Source organism: Pelobates fuscus, chromosome 6 (genome assembly GCF_036172605.1).
Source record: "Pelobates fuscus isolate aPelFus1 chromosome 6, aPelFus1.pri, whole genome shotgun sequence".
NCBI lineage: Eukaryota > Metazoa > Chordata > Amphibia > Anura > Pelobatidae > Pelobates > Pelobates fuscus.
In genome coordinates, this window is record NC_086322.1 from 293,786,613 (window position 1) to 293,809,323 (window position 22,711).

Genomic DNA, 22,711 nt, shown 5'->3' on the forward strand with positions numbered 1-22,711 from the left:
GCCTAGGGCGGCAAAAATCCTTGAGAGCCCTCAGTGAGTGACACTAATAGTGAGTGAGAGCCCTCAGTGAATGACACTAACAGTGAGTGAGAGCCCTCAGTGAGTGACACTAACAGCGAGTGAGTGCCCTCAGTGAGTAAAACTAACAGTGAGTGAGAGCCCTCAGTGAGTGACACTAACAGCGAGTGAGTGCCCTCAGTGAGTGACACTAACAGCGAGTGAGTGCCCTCAGTGAGTGACACTAACAGTGAGTGAGAGCCCTCAGTGAATGATACTAACAGTGAGTGAGAGTACCCTCAGTGAGTGACACTAACAGTGAGTGAGAGTACCTTCAGTGAGTGACACTAACAGCGAGTGAGTGCCCTCAGTGAGTGACACTAACAGTGAGTGAGAGTACCTTCAGTGATTGACACTAACAGCGAGTGAGTGCCCTCAGTGAGTGACACTAACAGTGAGTGAGAGCCCTCAGTGAGTGACACTAACAGTGAGTGAGAGCCCTCAGTGAGTGACACTAACAGTGAGTGAGAGCCCTCAGTGAGTGACACTAACAGTGAGTGAGAGTACTTTCAGTGAGTGACACTAACAGTGAGTGAGAGCCCTCAGCGAGTGACACTAACAGCGAGTGAGTGCCCTCAGGAAGTGACACTAACAGTGAGTGAGAGTGGCCCCTCCAGTGAGTGTCAGCCCCAGAGCTGGGGAGGTTGTTGTTTCCGGGGGGAGCGGTTTCAGTGTGACACTGCCGCACTGTTTGCAGGAACGTTCAATGCGGCTCTGGTTTCCGGGCGGAGCTCACAGCCGGTCCCAGCAAGATGGCGGCGCAGCAGGAGGAAGCGGTGCGAGAGTTCATGTTAGTGACCGGGTCTGAGGAGGAGAGAGCCCGCTTCTTCATGGAGTCCGCGGGGTGGGACCTGCAGGTACCGGGGGCTGGAGGCGGGGTGGACGGGCTCTGGGAGGGAGAGGGACTCGGCGGGAGATCATGGATGGGAACGCAGAGTCATCCTGCCTGGTCCATCCCAGAGAGCAGCCCAACCGCACCCAACCCGGGACACAGCCACCCGGGACACAGCCACCTCCCCCCCCCCCCACCTGGGACACAGCCACCTCCCCCCCCCCCCACCTGGGACACAGCCACCTCCCCCCCCCCCCCCCCCACCTGGGACACAGCCACGTCCCCCCACCTGGGACACAGCCACCTCCCCCCCCCACCTGGGACACAGCCACCTCCCCCCCCCCCCCCCCCACCTGGGACACAGCCACCTCCCCCCCCCCCCCCCCACCTGGGACACAGCCACCTCCCCCCCCCCACCTGGGACACAGCCACCTCCCCCCCCCCCACCTGGGACACAGCCACCTCCCCCCCCCCACCTGGGACACAGCCACCTCCCCCCCCCACCTGGGACACAGCCACCTCCCCCCCCCCCAACCTGGGACACAGCCACCTCTCCCCCCCCCCCCCACCTGGGACACAGCCACCTCCCCCCCCCCCCCACCTGGGACACAGCCACCTCCCCCCCCCCCCCCACCTGGGACACAGCCACCTCCCCCCCCCCCACCTGGGACACAGCCACCTCCCCCCCCCCCCCACCTGGGACACAGCCACCTCCCCCCCCCCCACCTGGGACACAGCCACCTCCCCCCCCCCCCCCACCTGGGACACAGCCACCTCCCCCCCCCACCTGGGACACAGCCACCTCCCCCCCCCTCCACCTGGGACACAGCCACCTCCCCCCCCCCACCTGGGACACAGCCACCTCCCCCCCCCCACCTGGGACACAGCCACCTCCCCCCCCCTCCACCTGGGACACAGCCACCTCCCCCCCCCACCTGGGACACAGCCACCTCCCCCCCCCCCCACCTGGGACACAGCCACCTCCCCCCCCCCCCACCTGGGACACAGCCACCTCCCCCCCCCCCCCCACCTGGGACACAGCCACCTCCCCCCCCCCCCCCACCTGGGACACAGCCACCTCCCCCCCCCCCCACCTGGGACACAGCCACCTCCCCCCCCCCCACCTGGGACACAGCCACCCGGGACACAGCCACCTCCCCCCCCACCCGGGACACAGCCACCCGGGACACAGCCACCTCCCCCCCCACCCGGGACACAGCCACCCGGGACACAGCCACCTGGGACACAGCCCCCCCACCTGGGACACAGCCCCCCCCCCCCACCCGGGACACAGCCACCTGGGACACAGCCCCCCCACCCGGGACACAGCCCCCCCCCCCACCCGGGACACAGCCACCTGGGACACAGCCCCCCCACCCGGGACACAGCCCCCCCCCCCACCCGGGACACATCCACAGCACTCCCACTGTCACCTCCTCCATCAGGGACACATCCACAGCACTTCCACTGTCACATCCCTCACCAGGGACACATCCACAGCACTCCCACTGTCACATCCCTCACCAGGGACACATCCACTGGGACTCCCTCTTCCACCTTCCCCATCAGGTACACATCCACAGTACTCCCTCTGTCACCTCTCCCATCAGGGACACATCCACAGCTCTCCCTTTGTCACCTCCCCCACTAGGGACACATCCACAGCACTCCCACTGTCACCACACCCACCCGGGACACATCCACAGCACTCCCACTGTCACCTCCCCCACCCGGGACACATCCACAGCACTCCCACTGTCACCTCCCCCACCCGGGACACATCCACAGCACTCCCACTGTCACCTCTCCAATGCGGGACACATCCACAGCACTCCCTCTGTCACCTCCTCCATCAGGGACGCATCCGCAGCACTCCCTCTTCCACCTTCCCCATCAGGTACACATCCACAGTACTCCCTCTGTCACCTCTCCCATCAGGGACACATCCACAGCTCTCCCTTTGTCACCTCCTCCACCCGGGACACATTCACAGCACTCCCACTGTCACCTCCTCCAAACGGAACACATCCACAGTGTTCCCACTGTCACCTCCCCCACTAGCGACGCATCCACAGTGTTCCCACTGTCACCTCCCCCACTAGGGACGCATCCACAGTGTTCCCACTGTCACCTCCCCCACTAGGGACGCATCCACAGTGTTCCCACTGTCACCTCCCCCACTAGGGACGCATCCACAGTGTTCCCACTGTCACCTCCCCCACTAGGGACGCATCCACAGTGTTCCCACTGTCACCTCCCCCACTAGGGACGCATCCACAGTGTTCCCACTGTCACCTCCCCCACTAGGGACGCATCCACAGTGTTCCCACTGTCACCTCCCCCACTAGGGACGCATCCACAGTGTTCCCACTGTCACCTCCCCCACTAGGGACGCATCCACAGTGTTCCCACTGTCACCTCCCCCACTAGGGACGCATCCACAGTGTTCCCACTGTCACCTCCCCCACTAGGGACGCATCCACAGTGTTCCCACTGTCACCTCCCCCACTAGGGACGCATCCACAGTGTTCCCACTGTCACCTCCCCCACTAGGGACGCATCCACAGTGTTCCCACTGTCACCTCCCCCACTAGGGAGGCATCCACAGTGTTCCCACTGTCACCTCCCCCACTAGGGAGGCATCCACAGTGTTCCCACTGTCACCTCCCCCACTAGGGAGGCATCCACAGTGTTCCCACTGTCACCTCCCCCACTAGGGACGCATCCACAGTGTTCCCACTGTCACCTCCCCCACTAGGGACGCATCCACAGTGTTCCCACTGTCACCTCCCCCACTAGGGACGCATCCACAGTGTTCCCACTGTCACCTCCCCCACTAGGGACGCATCCACAGTGTTCCCACTGTCACCTCCCCCACTAGGGACGCATCCACAGTGTTCCCACTGTCACCTCCCCCACTAGGGACGCATCCACAGTGTTCCCACTGTCACCTCCCCCACTAGGGACGCATCCACAGTGTTCCCACTGTCACCTCCCCCACTAGGGACGCATCCACAGTGTTCCCACTGTCACCTCCCCCACTAGGGACGCATCCACAGTGTTCCCTCTGTCACCTCCCCCACTAGGGACGCATCCACAGTGTTCCCACTGTCACCTCCCCCACTAGGGACGCATCCACAGTGTTCCCACTGTCACCTCCCCCACTAGGGACGCATCCACAGTGTTCCCACTGTCACCTCCCCCACTAGGGACGCATCCACAGTGTTCCCACTGTCACCTCCCCCACTAGGGACGCATCCACAGTGTTCCCACTGTCACCTCCCCCACTAGGGACGCATCCACAGTGTTCCCACTGTCACCTCCCCCACTAGGGACGCATCCACAGTGTTCCCACTGTCACCTCCCCCACTAGGGACGCATCCACAGTGTTCCCACTGTCACCTCCCCCACTAGGGACGCATCCACAGTGTTCCCACTGTCACCTCCCCCACTAGGGACGCATCCACAGTGTTCCCACTGTCACCTCCCCCACTAGGGACGCATCCACAGTGTTCCCACTGTCACCTCCCCCACTAGGGACGCATCCACAGTGTTCCCACTGTCACCTCCCCCACTAGGGACGCATCCACAGTGTTCCCACTGTCACCTCCCCCACTAGGGACGCATCCACAGTGTTCCCACTGTCACCTCCCCCACTAGGGACGCATCCACAGTGTTCCCACTGTCACCTCCCCCACTAGGGACGCATCCACAGTGTTCCCACTGTCACCTCCCCCACTAGGGACGCATCCACAGTGTTCCCTCTGTCACCTCCCCCACTAGGGACGCATCCACAGTGTTCCCTCTGTCACCTCCCCCACTAGGGACGCATCCACAGTGTTCCCACTGTCACCTCCCCCACTAGGGACGCATCCACAGTGTTCCCACTGTCACCTCCCCCACTAGGGACGCATCCACAGTGTTCCCACTGTCACCTCCCCCATCTTGGACACATCCACAGCACTCCTACTGTCACCTCCCCCACCCGGACACATCCACAGCACTCCTACTGTCACCTCCCCCACTCGGGCACATCCACAGCACTCCCACTGTCATCCCTCACCCGGGACACATCCACAGCACTCCCACTGTCACCTCCCCCACCAGGGACACATACACAGCACTGTCACACTCACAGGAGACACATACTCAGCACTCCCACTGTCAAACATGAGACACATTCACAGCGCATCTGAAGTCACGTCACAGCAACATCAGCACTGTCATACCCACCTGAGACACAGCCAGAGCACTCCAACTGTCACACCCACCTGAAATACAACTCTTGCAATGTCACATCAACTGACACTCTGGATGAGGGATACATAACCTACATGTCCCTTAAGGTCTAACGCTGGCCACGTTTCCTTTTATAGTTGGCTTTGGCCAGTTTCTATGAAGATGGGGGTGATGATGACATCATGACATTACCGCAGCCTCCCCCTGGTTCCACCTCTCGAGGTTCTGGTCCTGGGTAAGAATTATAAAAACTTGCAATACATTTTGATCAATGGAGTACATTCATTTCTGCTTCCATGTATAGATTTTATTTGGGAATCGTGTTGTTTGTAAATTACTGTATGTCGATAAACCATGGTTGATTTATAAATACCACTATACACATCAGTGGTGAAAATTACCTTAGTGAGCAATTTTTCTATGATAATACAATATTTACTGCCCCATTTATTAGATGTATCCTAATGTTAGAGAGGTCTCCTTTGCCATGAGAAAGGCAATACTGCTATAGTGGACAGCTTCATCAAGCCTTACAAACATGATGAGTCTGAGCGAATGCAGCAGACTCGCCAAGACCCGGTGATTTAAAAAAAACAATTAATTGTATCTGTGTTTACAATTTGAGCGTCATTAAATGGTTTAACTGTTGTCTCTTTATTCAAACCTGTGCAACATCATTACAGCTCCATTGAGGATGCTTAAACCACAACTCTCATCTTCCTTGCTAAGTTTATTCAGCCAGAGAGTGATAGGATTTATAGAATACAACATTTCTGTTGCCCTTGTTATTATAACAGAATATCCTCAAGGGTTACAGAACAGGAAATCTCAATGCACCCGACCTAAAATGATGTTTAATATTCTACATTTGCTTTTTAGATAGATCAGTTTTGTAAGTGAATCTGTATATGTGCGAGCATGCTGCTGTGCTTTATATGTGATGGGAGCTCGCAGAATGAATGATAATTCATAGTAATAGTACTCTCCTTGATCTGATTTCTTGTATCACAGTGATCACAGGGTGACTTCATTCAGAGACTTGGTTCATGCCCAGGAAGAGGAAGAGGAGGAAGATGAAGGCCAGAGGTCAGTGTCCATGTATTGCATGTCCTTTACTGATATCAAAAGCAGTGTTTTCACTTGGATGATTGGTATGTTAGAATAACTAATCATGCCAAGGCTGAACAGTAATTAGGGTGCTGTATAATTCAAAAAAAATTTTTTAAAGCAATTTGGTTTGTTTAATTTGTAAACCAAACACAATTGCACAGAAAATTAATAACATGTACCTATTGGCTACAGTTTGTATGATAGAGGAAGATTTGTAAGTCTGCACTAGTACATTTGCTGTGACCTACATGAGATCCACCTACACTGTATGATAATGTCCACTTGTAACGTGTGTGTGTGTTCTTTAGTGAAGGTTTGTATTCACTTCCATATTCCTGACTTTTCCACCTATCTCATATGCATTAGACAGTATGTGTTTGCACACTAGGTGTGTCATAGAAATCTGACATATGTTGAATAGACCAGTTTGTTTTACTTCAGATTTCAGTCCTGTCTGTTGTTGATGTACACATCTGACCTTCGTGGCGATCGGATGCATATGAGCAGTCACAAACGCACTCATTGACTGAAGCTTACCTATCTCCCTATCCCCACATAAGTCCCACATAAATAATCTGTTTTGTGTAAAAGCATGGTGTGGAGCTGGTGGGAATATGATTTATTAGAGGTCCCTTCATCTTTCTCAGATACTGCATGTGAAATCTTAGCTCACCTTTAACGAAATATAAAAGGTACATAATGCTACAATCACTCCGGTCCACTCTACAAACAGATATCTGCAAATTTACCGCGGTCCTCCTTAAGGAACTCAAATATCTAGGTGACCAGATGGCACATCTAGATGGCCAAATGGGAGGTTTGTGTTGCTCACAATGAGCTCATCGACTGTCGTACAGGGAGAGGACTACCTTCTATCTTATCTGGCGGCTCACACCATGTATGCCAAAAGATGACTGATGCCTAGACAGGGCACACAGGCTGCCAAAAGGGCCAAAAGATACAATAGTTTGTCTTCACGGTTATCAAATTAAAAAGGCCTTGATGGTGGCTACTATAAAATTAAAAGCATTTCCTGAATCGTTTCAGACTCTCTCACTGTGTGCCGACCATTCGGCATCCACTTTGTCAAGGAGGAGGGAATTTGACAATATACCTCCGGTCTCCTATTGCTGGGGTTATGCCACCAAATTGCTAATTGGAGGAACGGAGTCCTACATTCGATAAACACCTCAGCTGAGGTTAGAAAGGCTTTGGGACTAAAACAGGAAATGCCAACATCACCTCCATCCCCAGCAGGCTCATCGCAAAAGACACTTGCTGCCAAATTGTCATCCACTTCATCGCCCCACAGGGATTTGTCCAACAGTGATGTTTTATTCAATTACACTGATGCTTCATTCTATAAAACCAACCTTGGCAAAATGCAAGCCCTGCCTATCAAACTGGAAATATGCAGGTCTCCTAAAAGGCAGTGTTTACATGAAAATGCCTGCAGGGACTGACTATAGTAACCAAAATAACTACATAACTAGTTGTTCTGGTGACTACAGTGTCCCTTTAAAGGCTACCATAGAGTCCTGGAGCAACTCTCTTGGATGGGAAGAATAAACTCCTTCAAAATGTAAATCCCACAGATTATACTGTACTATTTCTGAGCAATACATTTAGTCACCCCAACTGTTATCAAACAATATCAAGCACTGGTAAAGTTATATATGGAGGAAGCGCCTTCCCCGGGTGTCCCACATTAACTGCTGGCACCCCAAACACTTGACATACTTGACATACACAAATACTACATGGCTACTGCTATAGCTAAAACAATAGATATGTTTCAAACCCCCGTAGCTCGTCTGTGGTCACAAAACAAAAAGGATTATATGTACTCTATTGATCTGATCCAAATTTTAAGGCTACATTTAGCCGATGACGAGAAGGAGGAGGAGAGCCCCCCCGCCCGGCGCTGGAGAATGAGCTAAATTTAACCCCTTCCTCACCCTAGAGCCCGGCGGGAGGGGGACCCCGAGTATGTTTTCCTGGCACTATAGTGGTCCTTTAAGGCTTCTATCTCCAGTTTAACCCATTGTATCCTGGAATAAATACCAGAGTAAGGGCCATGGAGGGCCCCTCCAGAGTGAAACCCTTCCCAAAAATATTAAAACATACAACCTACTCCTTAGTGGTAAATACATACCTCAGTCATAAATATTCTACTCCGACACAAACTCCAATGTGTAAACCTCAAATGCTGTAACAATTTTGAAAAACTATTTCTAATACAAGGCCAATGTGCACATGTTCTTAGCATCATTACACTGAGGCATAAAACATAAATATGTGTTACATTGGGAAAAGGAAATAAATAGAAATGTTAAGCTGGAATCTTGGTCTAGACTCTAGAGCAGGAATAGGCAACCTTCGGCACTCCAGATGTTTTGGACTACACCTACCATGATGCTTTACCAACATTATAGCTGTAAACGCATTGTGGGAGACGTAGTCCACAACATCTGGAGTGCCGAAGGTTGCCTACCCCTGCTCTAGAGCTTTAAATTACATCCATTATACCTTAAGAAATCCACACATCTCCCAGAAATTCATGTAGGCCTCTCTAGACTTTAAACCACCAGGAAATTTAGGTTGTGTAGTAACCTAGGCAGGATCTCGCATATGTGGCAAAAATTGTTTCTTGAGTGAAGTGCACCTATTCACAACATCAACGCAAAGATTGTCCTCCGACTCCCATGTTTCCTTTTCCGTTTCCGCTTTTATCAATCTCTTTACAACCAGCTACTGAATTTTAGTTTTAGAACAGTTTGTCTTCTTACCTGCTGTACCCTGGGCACGGCTTCCTACCTCCTCTACACAGTGAGAGGGCTCTCTTGAGCTAAGCTCTGCAGTGAGTGCTAATTGAGCTTGCCAGCTGATGGTCTTCAGCCAATGAGCTAAGCCCTGCACTTGCAGGTCTTAAGTCAGTGAAGAGAACCTTTGCTCTTACTGAGCAGTAGTGGAGGTAGGGTGTGAAGCAACATTTAAAAATTCAAACTGTTCTTAAACTGTTTGAATCCTTACAATAGAGAGGGTGACAGGGCACTCCTGGCCCCTTAAAGGGATACTATAGTGCCAGGAATACAAAGCCGTATTCCTGGCAATATCGCTCGCCCTGCCTCCCACCTCCCTTGCCCCCCCTCCCGAGTTAAAGGGTGAAAATCACTTTGTTTACTTATCTGATCCCAGCGCCAATGTCCCTCGGCGCTTGATTGACAATTGCCAAGCTCGCATTTGACCTTCTCATAGGAAAACATTGAATCAATGCTTTCCTATGGGGAAAAATCTGACACTGGCTGTCCTCATGCAGAGCGTGACTACGTCCAGCGTCAGATACCGGACCAATGATCCGTTTGGATGCAGGAAGCACCTGTGGGCAGACTTAGAGCTGCAATGTAAACATTGCAATTTCTCTGGAACTGAATGTTTTACATTGCAGCACTAAGTGCAAACGGGTCACAGCACCCAGACTACTTTAACGAGCTGAAATGGTCTGGGTGTCTATAGTGTCCCTTTAACCACTTCAGCAAACTCTTGTAGTTATGGTGCACTTCAGCAAACTGTTGTAGTAATGGTGCGTGGAATGTTCCTTTAAGATGCATTGTTTAAAATTACATTTTCCTTCCAAAATTGAATCATTTTCTTATATGTGGCATAGATAAAAATTACAAAGTGCCTTGCTTTACCATCAAATTACTCAGTCTAGGTTTCTGTGTGACTAGCTTGCAGGTTTCATAATTGGAGTATCTCGTACACTGAGCTCCTTTAGCATCTGCACATCCCTTGCTCCCCAGTGCAACTCTCTGCTGACGTGTAAATCCAGTCCATGCAGAGAGTTCCTAAGGGCACATAAAACCATACCTTAACAGAATACTTTATTCAGACGTACATGGCTCACGTCCAAAGCCTGCAAACATTTCACACAAAAATCTATTGCCGTAATGAATCTGGGGTTTTAGAGAACAAGTTTCAGTTTCTTTTCTACATGTTGAACAATAATTCTGTTTTGAAGAGAACAGTTATTCAGGGGGATTTTGTGCTTTCCAGGAATGTGATAGTGTCATCTTTCTGGTAATAATAATTAAAGAGCTCTCTGAAATAAATGCAATAAAAGTATATTTCCCAATATTCTCCTAAAATGAAATGTTTTACGGACAAGCTAATATTTATTCAACAAAAAGTCTTAGTGGGGAAGAAAATGTAGTTGTCTAATTTAAGAGAACATTTTGTAATAAGTACGTTTTATTTACATTAAATTATTGTAGGGTTTTAGGGGAAGGGGAAACAGGCTTGCAGTCAATGGTGATAATCATAAGAGGTTAAAGTTAAAATGTTTAGACACATAATACTTTTTTGTGTATTTATCTTATATTGGGATGTTTCCTAAGGCTGTGATTTAACACGCACTGCTCCTGGACTTGTATTTAGAAGATCTCATATTATTTGTGTCTTACCTGTGCCTTTGGTGCTGGCTAGTCGGGCTGCATTATGCTGGCTGCCTTTTAAGCCCACTTTCTAGTTAATTTCCACATTGGTTTGATCTGAGATGTACAAAGTCATGTGGGTTTGATCTCTTGCAGGTTTTATGCAGGAGGTTCAGAAAGGAGTGGACAACAGATTGTCGGACCACCTAAAAAGAAGAGCCCCAATGAACTGGTAGAAGACTTGTTCAAAGGTGCCAAAGAGCATGGAGCGGTGGCTGTGGACCGAGCTACAAAGAGTCCAGGAGAAAGCAGCAAATCATTGGTGAGCAAAGACTCATGGAAGGGGCTTAAAGAGGCAGTCTGAGAACCCAAGCCAATACATTTCAATGCCCAGTGTACTTACCATTGTCCAGTTCTAGGTCAAACCGGTTGTTGTTTTTTTCGCAGTATGACCAAAACTGAGGGACTCCAGTTCCCCTGTACACTGGAATACGGGTGTACAGTGCCGATTGGCTAATATAACCATAACAATGACATCAGTATGTAGTGGTTCTGGTGCTTAGGCTGCTTCTTTAAAGCATGCAACAAAGACCGATTGTGGCATTTATTTCAGACCCGTAAGCCAGAAATCAGTGGTGGCATTGATCAGAATACGATGTAATAACATTAAAGGGGAGCTGTCACTGGTGGAAAATACACCAATGAGTAAAACATTGAAAATTGCCTATAACTTGTGTTAACATACTTTTATTTTAAATATGTATTAACAATTCAGCAACTGGTATAACAATGTAGCTTAGTCCTGGCATTCAGCAACTGGTATAACAATGTAGCTTAGTCCTGGCATGGCCAGGGCACACATTGCTTGCTGAGTGAGGAGGAGAAACCGAAATATTGTTTTTCTCCTCCTCTTCAGTTGATCTCTGTGCTAAATTAACAGGTTCAGAGTTTATAAGCGTGATTGACAATCACTGTTGTCTGTAAATCTATTCATAAACAGGACTATACATACAATAAAAAAAAAAAATTACCTGCGCACTAGCCTAAACCCCGTCAAGGCAAACCTCTTAGTCCTACACAAACTATTCACCTTGCTTCCTTCAGCTTCAGGCAAAGATATCTCCGAGACATACTTATTAACCCTTAATAGGGAACACATTGGGTGGGTGATACAAAAGTAAATACAAATACACACTATACATAGTACATAAGGTCACGTATTTGTACTGGACGAAAGGCGATTTAGTCCAAGACAAAGGAAAGGGTTTTTACAGTTAGAACAATAAGGATGTATTTATTTATATCAAATGTTTTAACCAGGAAAGATACATTGAGATTTCTCTTGTTTTCAAGTATGTCCTGGGTCCACAAAACATTGCATTGATACATTATGGTACAATAAAATACAAAAACAATATAAACAAAATTTAACATAGAACAGGTAGGAAATATATAACCAAACTTGACAGGTGCATTCTGTTTTGCGATATTTAGAGCGGGAACTATAAAAGAATTTTAGGCTGGGGGAAGATTTGAAAGTGTGCGGGAGGTCGTTCCATAATTGTGGTGCTCGGTAGGAAAAGGAGGTTGTAGCGGAGCTCCCTGTACCGCGGCTGGCTATCTCCGCCAAAGGACCGCTTCCTAGCTGGAACAGGGGACAAACCGCAGCACGTCTGCCCACCTGTCGCCGTGGCTGGACTGGTGCCCTGGAACCGCTCCTTCCCGGAGCCGAATGGGGAATTAGCTCTAGTCCTTACAAGGACTTTCCCTGTTGAATCTCCTGTAAGCTGGAACAGCAGACAAAGGAGCAAGCCTTCTTTCCCTTGAAACACTCCTGCAAGCTGGAACAGCAGACACCGGAGCAATTCTCCTTTCCCTCCAATAACAGAACAACAAAGAGATTTGGAGTGTAAGCAGGAACAGAATGAACTGAGGCTTTATTGTTTCTTATATACACGTTTTCCCACAAGGTTACCACCCACGTGGACCTTGGGGTACACAGGACACAAAGTTACAAAGTCCAATCAACACAATACAGTACAGTCAGACACTCCCAGCTAATGCACACAAACCCTCCCATCTGCCTGTGATATAATTACTAAACACAATGGGCTAACTTAATTACTACAGGCAGAAAATATACAGTTTTACCCAAAACACAAACACCCTAAAACAGCAACATATCCCCACAAATCATACATCCCTGGATAGCTCTGATCTGGGCTAACAACATATCCAAAAATCACCCAGGTCAGAGCAGGGGTTCCCGAATTCCATGGAAGTCATATTTGACCGACCGCAAGCATGGCTTTCATGCCCAAAAGAGTTCCATAGATTTAGGCTGTGCGGCTGGTCTATCTTCTCCTTCAAATAAAGTACAAATTGCACGAACGGATCAGTTCGGGCATAGCTTCATTGTAACTGTCTTGTTCGTCAGTTTATTCCCTTAAAATAGCGCTCCGTTCGCATGAATTTAGCCGAACGCACGGAAGGTAGAAGTCTCCGTGGTGTTCGTGGAAATAGTAGCCGAAAATAGTTCCAGGCGTTCAGCGACAAAACTCAGCTGAGCGCGTTCGACTAAACAAAATGGCCACCGCCACGTGTTCGTTCATACGAACGCCTATCACCCAGCCGTTCGCCAATTAAGCTGCGGTTAACCACAACTTCTGGGTGGTTAACAAGCTGAACACTCCGCATGCAGGGTGGTCGGTCGTTCGCCAGTTTGTTCGTCTGTTTGTATAACAGTATCCTGGCTGTAATAGAAGTGTAATTAGCCGAACAAATCTCAAAACAAATATATCAGGGAGAGTATAAAATCCAAGCCAATAAGGAGAAATAGGACATCCAGTGCATAAAGGTCTTTCACAAGTGCCTTAAAACCCAATAAGTCACAGGGGCCATAATCACAGGGCAAGAGGCTGGCAAGCAGGCCTCTCCAAAACCCAGTGACAAGGTCCCTTTCGCCACAGAGGTAGACTAAATAAAGTGCTGCTACTGGATCAATAAGGATATGGAATTCTCTGCCTGAAGAGGTGGTTTTATCAGATCCTGTACAGATGTTTAAACCGCAATTGGATGAATACTTGCAAAAAACATAATCTACAGAGATAAAATGTTTAATTAGTAAAGTAATAGTTTCTTGATCCAAGGAAAGCTGACTTCCATTCTGTGGTCAAGAAGGATTTTTTTCCTAGTTTGTTGCAAAATTGGAAACTCTTCCAACTGGATATTTTGCCTTCTTTTTGATCAAGAGCAAAAACAAATGTGAGAAGGGCTAAACTTGATGGAGGCGGTTCTTTTTTCAGCCATGTAACTATGTAACAAATTGCCAAGATAGAAGTACTCACAGAGCTAAATACATAATTGAGGAATTCTACATTTAATTATATTTTTCAGTTATCACAAACACACTTGTTAATATAAGGGATAAGTAAACATCATGGTATAAATGCTGAGGAGAGGCACTTCTTTAACTAGTTCTGGATTCTAAAAAAACTAATCTGTGTTTTGCAGCCATTTGGAGGTGGAGGGTACCGCCTTGGGGCAGCTCCAGAAGAGGAATCTCCGTATGTTTCTACAGGACGTAAGAGGGCCTCTGCTCAAGACGTATGTGCTAATTGTATATTTGTTTTGTGTATTCATGTGTATATATCAAGCATTGAGACAGGACTACTAAATCTAAACTCAAACCTTTTCTAAATGAAGATTTCATGGATGTAGAGCTAGATATGGGTCTACCACTAGGAGTGAATGTTATATAACTGGATATAATATGAATGTATATAACTGGACCGCTGTATCTAGAGCTATACTGAGTAAATATACCTGGACCGCTGTATCTAGGAATATGAGCGAATATTTAATATATACACAGTACTCTTAACCAGGAAAAAACCTGGCGACGAGTACAGAAAGGGTTACAGGAGTACTAAAATGTTTGTAGAACATACAAATAAAAAGAAAAAAATAAGGAAATGAGGGGAAAATACTCCTTTATACAAAGAGGAAGCCAATCCCATCAAAACCAGTACCCCCTTCAGAGAAATATATAAAAACTTGCAAAAAACTCTCAGACACGGCTCAAAAAAATAATAATAAATAAAGTTTTATTAATAGTAAATAAACGTTAAAAATATTCATCAAGTGTTTATAAACACACACCAGACTGCTTAAAGGGACCCTATAGTCACCTGAACAACTTTAGCTTAATGAAGCAGTTTTGGTGTATAGAACATGCCCCTGCAGCCTCACTGCTCAATCCTCTGCCATTTAGGAGTTAAATCCCTTTGTTTATGAACCCTAGTCACACCTCCCTGCATGTGACTTGCACAGCCTTCCATAAACACTTCCTGTAAAGAGAGCCCTATTTAGGCTTTCTTTATTGCAAGTTCTGTTTAATTAAGATTTTCTTATCCCCTGCTATGTTAATAGCTTGCTAGACCCTGCAAGAGCCTCCTGTATGTGATTAAAGTTCAATTTAGAGATTGAGATTCAATTATTTAAGCTAAATTACATCTGTTTGAAAGTGAAACCAGTTTTTTTTTTTTCATGCAGGCTCTGTCAATCATAGCCAGGGAAGGTGTGGCTAGGGATGCATAAACAGAAACAAAGTGATTTAACTCCTAAATGACAGTGAATTGAGCAGTGAAATTGCAGGGGAATGATCTATACCAGTGATGGCGAACCGGGCCCTCTCTGTGGGCACGCGGCCTTAGGGTTGCCATCACTGCAGAGTAGGCACCTGCCTGCCCAAAACGGCAGGTGCCTACTCTGCTTCCGTGTCGGGAGGACCGGAAGCAGGGGGGAGGGATCGAGGAAGCAGCTCTCCTGTCCTCCCTCGAGCTCTGTGCAGCGTTGCCGCGCGTTACCATGGCAACGCTCCACACAGCATCGTGCAGGACGACAGGAGAGCTGCAGGACCTGTCCTGCATACCACCACCGGACCACCAGGGATGGCTGTGTTCCCCCCCTCCCCTTCACCAAAGGTAACAAGAAGGGAAGGGGGGATACTGATTATAAATATAAATATTTTAATATGTAAAAAAAAAAAATGCATCTGCAACTCCTCCCACCTTACCCCCAGCACCCCTACCCCCCTTACCCCCAGCACCCCTACCCACAGCACCCCTACCCCCCTTACCCCCAGCACCCCTACCCACAGCACTCCTACCCCCCTTACCCACAGCACCCCTACCCCCCCTACACACAGCACCCCTACCCCCCCTACACACAGCACCCCTACCCCCCCTACACACAGCACCCCTACCCCCCCTACACACAGCACCCCTATCCACAGCACCCCTACCCCCCACACACAGCACCCTACCCCCCACACACAGCACCCTACCCCCCACACACAGCACCCTACCCCCCCACACACAGCATTACACACACATACACTGCACCCCTCAGTGCAGTATGTGTGTGTTCAGCAGTCTTTATGTATTCAGCAGTGTGTGTGTGTGTATTCAGCAGACTGCGTGCGTGTATTCAGCAGACTGTGTACTCAGCAGTGTGCGTGTATTTAGCGGACTGTGTGTATTTAGCAGTCTGTCTGTGTCTCGGTGTGTGTATGTATTAAGCAGTTGGTGTGTGAATGTGTTCAGCAGTCTGTGTGTATGTATTGCATTTGTTGGAGATACTAATAAATATAAGCTTAATTTATATAATTATTTAAAATTTGTATAATTTAACTCTCTGTTGTGTTCTTCTTTTAAAACAAAAGTTGTTAACTGTACGAGTAGTTTTTTCTAAACGTAAACCTCAGTATTCAGGTTTAATTGCCATGTTGGCACTTTGAGGGGGAAAAAAAGTTGGCATGTATTGCGGTTTGGGCACTCTGGCTCAAAAAGGTTCGCCATCACTGATCTATACACTAAAACTGCTTTATTTAGCTAAAGTAATTTAGGTGACTATAGTGTTCCTTTAACCTATAGCTAAATATGGATAAATACTAAGGGATACAGAGCTGCTAAACTCAAATAGCTCGCAACAAAGTTACGATAAATGCAACTTAATACCTAATATGTAGCTCAATCTAGTAAAGAGTGATATGGTAAGGAATGTTGCAACATAAACAGCCTAACAGCAGTGGATCAAACCAATCTCCAATAATCACAGCATAAAAAATATTAGCTGTTATAATAAACCCAAATTAATCCAAATATAATAAAGTCATGTTCATATATATATATGGGAAAACAATATTCCCTGTTTAACTACCGTACTTACTGTACCTAAAGTCCTTAAAGATCCTGTTGACTTAATAAATACTCTGATCGCTAATACTAAATCAAGACTCGACCAAAAGATGAGTAAATCGAAAGGCCTGGAAGATACAGATAACTGAAAATAAAGTGAGTAGTATAGAGAATACTGTATTAATCACAACTCGATATAGCTATATAATGGTAGAGACTCAGCCGGCCAGAAGAGTCCCTAAATTGGTGTAGCGTGTTATAACATAACAGGCTAAATATAAAGCAATCTGCAAAAGTGAAGAAAACCCACAGCCCGACTCGCGTTTCGGCGCTAATAATCGCCTTTATCAAGGGCACAAGTAAGCAAGAAAAGTCCACTTACCCCCTCCCCCACCCCCCCCTTTTATATAACTGGCGCCAAATCCTACTTACAATTAGTGGGATGTGTCTCGATCTAGCCCGCCAATGAAGTTCAACGGTGGGAAGTCCCAGAAGCAAGTACTCTGCATAAACCGAGCAAGCAGGAATGGCAATGAATCAGAGCACAGAAAAGGATGCGCATGCGTATGTCGAGTTGGTCGCGCACAGCACAATCCAATTAATTATGCAAGGGTATTAGATGAGAGCTGTGCAGGCCTTGTATCAGAACAGTACGCATGCGTCCTCACTATTTTCACCAAACGCCCCCTATAGGTAAAGAGATGTAAAAGCATGACAGTAAATTGTCTGTGTATAATCAAAGCAGCTCAACATTGTCATAAATTCATTAAGGCATATCTTGCCAAATGACAATATTAGAGTTGCTCATAATGTATAAAATAACCTGGGGAATAAAGGAGAGGGAGAGGGGAAAAGAGAAACCTAAACAGTAAATAATAATAACAGGCAAGTATAATTTAAAGTAAATGGTATCAATCGTGAACCAAAGATCAAAGTAATGTAGACCCAAATATCTTTCAAGATATTTATTATGCTGTGATTATTGGAGATTGGTTAGATCCACTGCTGTTAGCCTGTTTGTGTTGCAACATTCCTTACCATGTCACTCTTTACTAGATTGAGCTACATATTAGGTATTAAGTTGCATTTATCGTAACTTTGTTGCAAGTTCTTTGAGCTTAGCAGCTCTGTATCCCTTAGTATTTATCCATATTTAGCTATAGGTAAAGCAGTCTGGTGTGTGTGTTTATAGACACTTGGTGTATATTTTTAACGTTTATTTACTATTAATAAAACTTTTTTATTTTATTTTAGCCGTGTCTGAGAGTTTTTTGCAAGTTTTTATATATTGCTCTGAAGGGGGTACTGGTTTTGATGGTATTGGCTTCCTCTTTGTATAGAGGAGTATTTTCCCCTCATATGAGTGAATATACCTGGACAGCTGTATCTAGGAATATGAGTGAATAAACCTGGACAGCTGTATCTAGGAATATGAGTGAATATACCTGGACAGCTGTATCTAGGAATATGAGTGAATATACCTGGACAGCTGTATCTAGGAATATGAGTGAATATACCTGGACAGCTGTATCTAGGAATATGAGTGAATATACCTGGACAGCTGTATCTAAAGCTATACTGATTGAATATTACCTGGACAGCTGTATCTAGAGGTATACTGAGTGAATATACATGGACAGCTGTATCTAGAGGTATACTGAGTGAATATACATGGACCGTTTTATCTAGAGGTATACTGAGTGGATATACGGATAGCTGTATCTAGGACTATCGGTGGATATACCTGGACAGTTGTATCTAGAGGTATACTGAGTGGATATACCTGGACAGTTGTATCTAGATGTATACTGAGTGAATATACCTGGGCAGCTATAATGAATAAATATGGACATGACAAGGCAGCTCAGTCTATATCATAAACCTGAGTGAATACAGAGTTAGTATGACATTGCAATATCCAGAACAAAGTTCTTTATCCAGCACTACGCACAGTGGTTGTGACTTGACAGAGTACATAGCTGTGTATCCAGAATTACTGAGGTGGTGTCATATTGCGTCATTATGTGTTCTTAAACTGCTTTGTTTAATAAGACATACCGAATCTGCTAGATCTTGTGTGTCTAGTCTATAAAAACAAAACAAACATGTTTTTCTTGTTGATATGCTGCAAATTCAGAGAATTGGCTTCGCAGTGCATGTTTATACATGTTTAAAAAAACATTATAGTATAAGTGTGTATACGGTTTAGGCTACTAGTCTTCCTTTTATTTTGCCAAAACTGTATATGAGCCAGATCAATGCTTCGTTCTTCATTCAGTCCTCTAGTTTACAGTCTGAGCTCTTCCCTCTGTAGGTCCATGTGGTGCTGAAGCTGTGGAAGAATGGATTTAGTCTAGATGACAGTGAACTTCGCAGCTATCAGGACCCCGGAAATGCCCAGTTTCTGGAGGCAATACGCAGAGGGTACGTGAGGACATTTGAAGCTTATTTGAAGAGAAGGCTCTTCTCGGTGGTGGGGATATCTTGCAACATTTATGTCGTCATGCACTTTAGGGACTTTGCTTTTTGCTAATCTAGAGGGGCCCTCCTCTGTCTGTAATTTATGTGTCTCCTCCATCTTTATACAGGGAGATTCCTGCAGAGCTACGCAGGTTGGCTCAAGGTGGCCAGGTGAACCTGGATATGGAAGATCATCGCGATGAAGACTACCTAAAACCCAGAGCTTCTTTCAAAGCGTTCACAGGAGAGGGTCAGAAACTGGGCAGGTGAGTCTTCCAGCGGGGTGTTTAGGCATCAGAAGACCTGCGTAGACTGGGTGCGGATAGAGATGATCAGTCTTTTATTTATATCAGTTTTTATAAATATATATATATTTATATATATAGTGTGTGAAGACAGATATATATATATATATATATATTGTATTTTTTCATCCAGCACAGCCCCGCAGATCTGCAGCACTGTGACAGCATCCCAGCAGGCCGAAAATGAAACCAAAGCCAGTTCCTCTGTTAACATTGACGAATCTGAACCCACCACCAACATCCAGATCCGACTGGCAGATGGAGGTCGTCTGGTCCAAAGGTTTAACCACAGCCACAGGTACAAATCATTTGCCTCCATCTTTATAACATTTTACACTCTTAAAAGCAGACTTCAAGCACCAAAATCATTTCATCTTAATGATGCTGCCCGTTCACCCACACCAATCAAAATAGTACCATTATTCAGAAAAATAGGGGCTTTAGACTAAAATAGATTCAGTAATCAAATCCATTTTACATCTGGCATCATTGCACGCTCTTAGAGAAGCTTTGGGTTGATGGGTCTCCGAAATTGACGAGCATGTGCTGGTTTTCTGTAATGCTTCTCTCTGAGAAGTATTGGATTCGACAAAGGATCTCAATATTGGTGCCTTCAACAAAGAAGGATCGGGGAGGAGTAAGTCTCAGGGCTGGATTTACAAGTACATAGGCCCTGTAATCTAAAATAATATTGTAACATGGGTCAACATTTTTTTTTTTTAAATAGTGCTCTTTTAAGAAGACATAGGGTTTCATTCATTGAACTTCTAAATGGTAAAGCATAGGCTAAAAACATTGTAACTGGTTAGAGAATTTTTCCAAATAGTGACTACATTTTGGGACTTCTGATTTAAGTTCCTTTTAACTCAGACTTTAGTAAGTAATACCATAATGGGGGAAAAAACACGTTGTTTTGCTTATGTTTTATTTTGTTTGTAGATTTATAAGGAGTTCTGCATGTCTGTTTTTAAAATATTTGACATGGACCTGTCATTCATACATCATGTGGTTGTATACATGCATTTTTTTAAGAAACCTATGTAAAGTTTTTTGCCTCTAAAAATATTGTAGAAAACTGTCCCACTTTCATTTAAAGTGACAACTGGCAGGGGACGCATGCTTGGCAAATCCACATAACAGCAAATTATAATAGAGAAAGGGGAGAATAAGCACCCGGATATGTTAGAATCCAGATACAATTCAAAGTATGGACTATGACCAGACATTGCAGATTATGGTAAATCTTCTATAAAATACAGACTTCATTGAGAAGAGAGTTAGAAAATAGTTAAGTTTAATAAAGTTGTCTTATGGATTTTAACAAAGTGACCATTTTAATAAATTGTACAAATTAGCATTGACTCTAATACAACACTGCACAGTTGCTACCACCTTTAAAGGTTGACATCTAGTCACCCAAATTTTGACTTCTCCACATAAGCTGTTTTGTATAAAATGTATGTTGAGTCTTAACTGTCTTTGTGTTCTCTGCCATATCGGTGTTTCTTTTGTGCTTAAGTAGTTTGTCTAATTCGCAGAATCCGTGATATCCGTCTGTTTATTGTGGATGCTAGACCAGCGATGGCGGCCACAGGCTTTGTTCTGATGACTACGTTCCCAAACAAGGAGTTGACCGATGAGAACCTAACTCTTAAAGAAGCCAACCTCCTAAATGCAGTCATCGTGCAGCGGTTTGTTTGACATCCCTGGCTCTCGACACTCTTTCCCGCAGCTCCTCCTCCCTCTGCTGGTGACATGGAGTCGTTCTGTCTTGTAATCCTGGGTTCCCGCTGCTTTTGGTGGACTTCTTATTTCTCTAGACGTTCATTTTGCAGGATTTGTAATAAGCATTGGACTTAACCATAAAATAAATAGGAGAGGAAAACCATGTCCTGCAGAGTATTGTTTGTGAGATGCCACAAGTTTATCTTTCAAGAAACTTGAGAAGGTTCCATCGCTTCTGTAGCTCTTTAATGTGAGGATTCTTTATCATGCTAGGGTTGGGTAACCACCACAATCTAACATTTGATTTGTTCATGTTGTGATAGATAGTTCTAATGGTTTACTAGTGAAGTGTCATTCTTATTTTGAGATGAAATACTCCATATATATAATTCTAGGAAAGCTGGAGTTTAAAGAGGGAAACCAATTATTGTTTTAGAGGTGTGCATTTAATCCCTCAACATTGAATTCAGACATCACCAGTCTGTTCTTCATTTACACAGATCAGATTCCTAGTTTTCAAGTGCATTGTGCTGTGGCGATGGTGTCTTTATGAATACTTTACCATGCTTGCTGTATGAACAATGGTTCTTTGAAAACATTATGAAGGCACAAGCAGGAAGGTGTGTGTCTTTTTCATTTCCTGACTGGAGTTCTGCCTCCCCAAGTTTAAGCAACATAACCTGTACACTGAGATGTAATGACATGGAGCCGTAGTGTTTAGGTTTCCTAAGGTCTATATCTTCACTAAGCTGCATTTAGGAGTAGTTTGACAACAAACTGAGTCTGTCTTCAGCACCCAGACACTGCCCCCTTGTCAACTACACTGTTAATGTGAATTATATACGTATTTATATCGGTATTGTCCAACCTGATTGGTAGTGATATAGGACTGGGGGTGGCGTAAATGTTTCCAAAAAGTAAATGCAAAATATGCTCAAAAGATATAGATCTCATTTAACATTTATACACCAGATGCACGTTGTGTACAGATCCTAACTGTACTTACTTTTTCCAGTAGTTTTATTGACAAAGTGGACTCTTTAAAGTACAATAACCAGTTCCTTGGGCGTGTTTTGGCGCAGGAACCTCTCTGTCCCTTCTTCCTATTCCTAAGAGCTGCAGCTGTCTGTAAATAATATAGCCGCTATTTGCCCCATGCCCCACTCGGACTCAGATGAGTTTAGTCACATTCATGTCTGATAATAAATGCAAATCAGTTGTATGTGCTGATGGTGGCTGCTTTCATCATCGTATGGCCTTTTCTTATGCATTCTCCTCTTTTAAATTTTGCATAAAAATGCAGATACCATGAATGGCTGCTAACAAAAAGGGCAAACTTTCATTGTGGAT

General features: G+C 45.8%; 1 protein-coding gene across 1 annotated transcript; it reads left to right on the forward strand.

The window, feature by feature from the left end:
• Positions 1–755: 755 nt before the first annotated feature.
• Positions 756–21,524, forward strand: NSFL1C (NSFL1 cofactor). Its single transcript, XM_063459498.1, has 9 exons — positions 756–914; positions 5,266–5,363; positions 6,140–6,214; positions 10,828–10,993; positions 14,185–14,277; positions 19,186–19,295; positions 19,460–19,597; positions 19,770–19,934; positions 21,175–21,524. Exons 1-9 carry the CDS (start codon positions 810–812, stop codon positions 21,335–21,337), a joined length of 1,113 nt encoding a protein of 370 aa, XP_063315568.1. The 5' UTR covers positions 756–809; the 3' UTR covers positions 21,338–21,524.
• The last annotated feature ends 1,187 nt before the right edge of the window (positions 21,525–22,711 follow it).

What these genes read in the sequence shown, in the direction of transcription:
- NSFL1C (XM_063459498.1), top strand. Translation starts at nt 810, where the DNA reads ATGGCGGCGCAGCAGGAGGAAGCGGTGCGAGAGTTCATGTTAGTGACC. An exon ending in CCGCGGGGTGGGACCTGCAG is followed by an intron (nt 915 to 5,265) that starts GTACCGGGGGCT and finishes TTCCTTTTATAG; the next exon opens with TTGGCTTTGGCCAGTTTCTA. An exon ending in GAGGGTCAGAAACTGGGCAG is followed by an intron (nt 19,598 to 19,769) that starts GTGAGTCTTCCA and finishes TTTTTCATCCAG; the next exon opens with CACAGCCCCGCAGATCTGCA.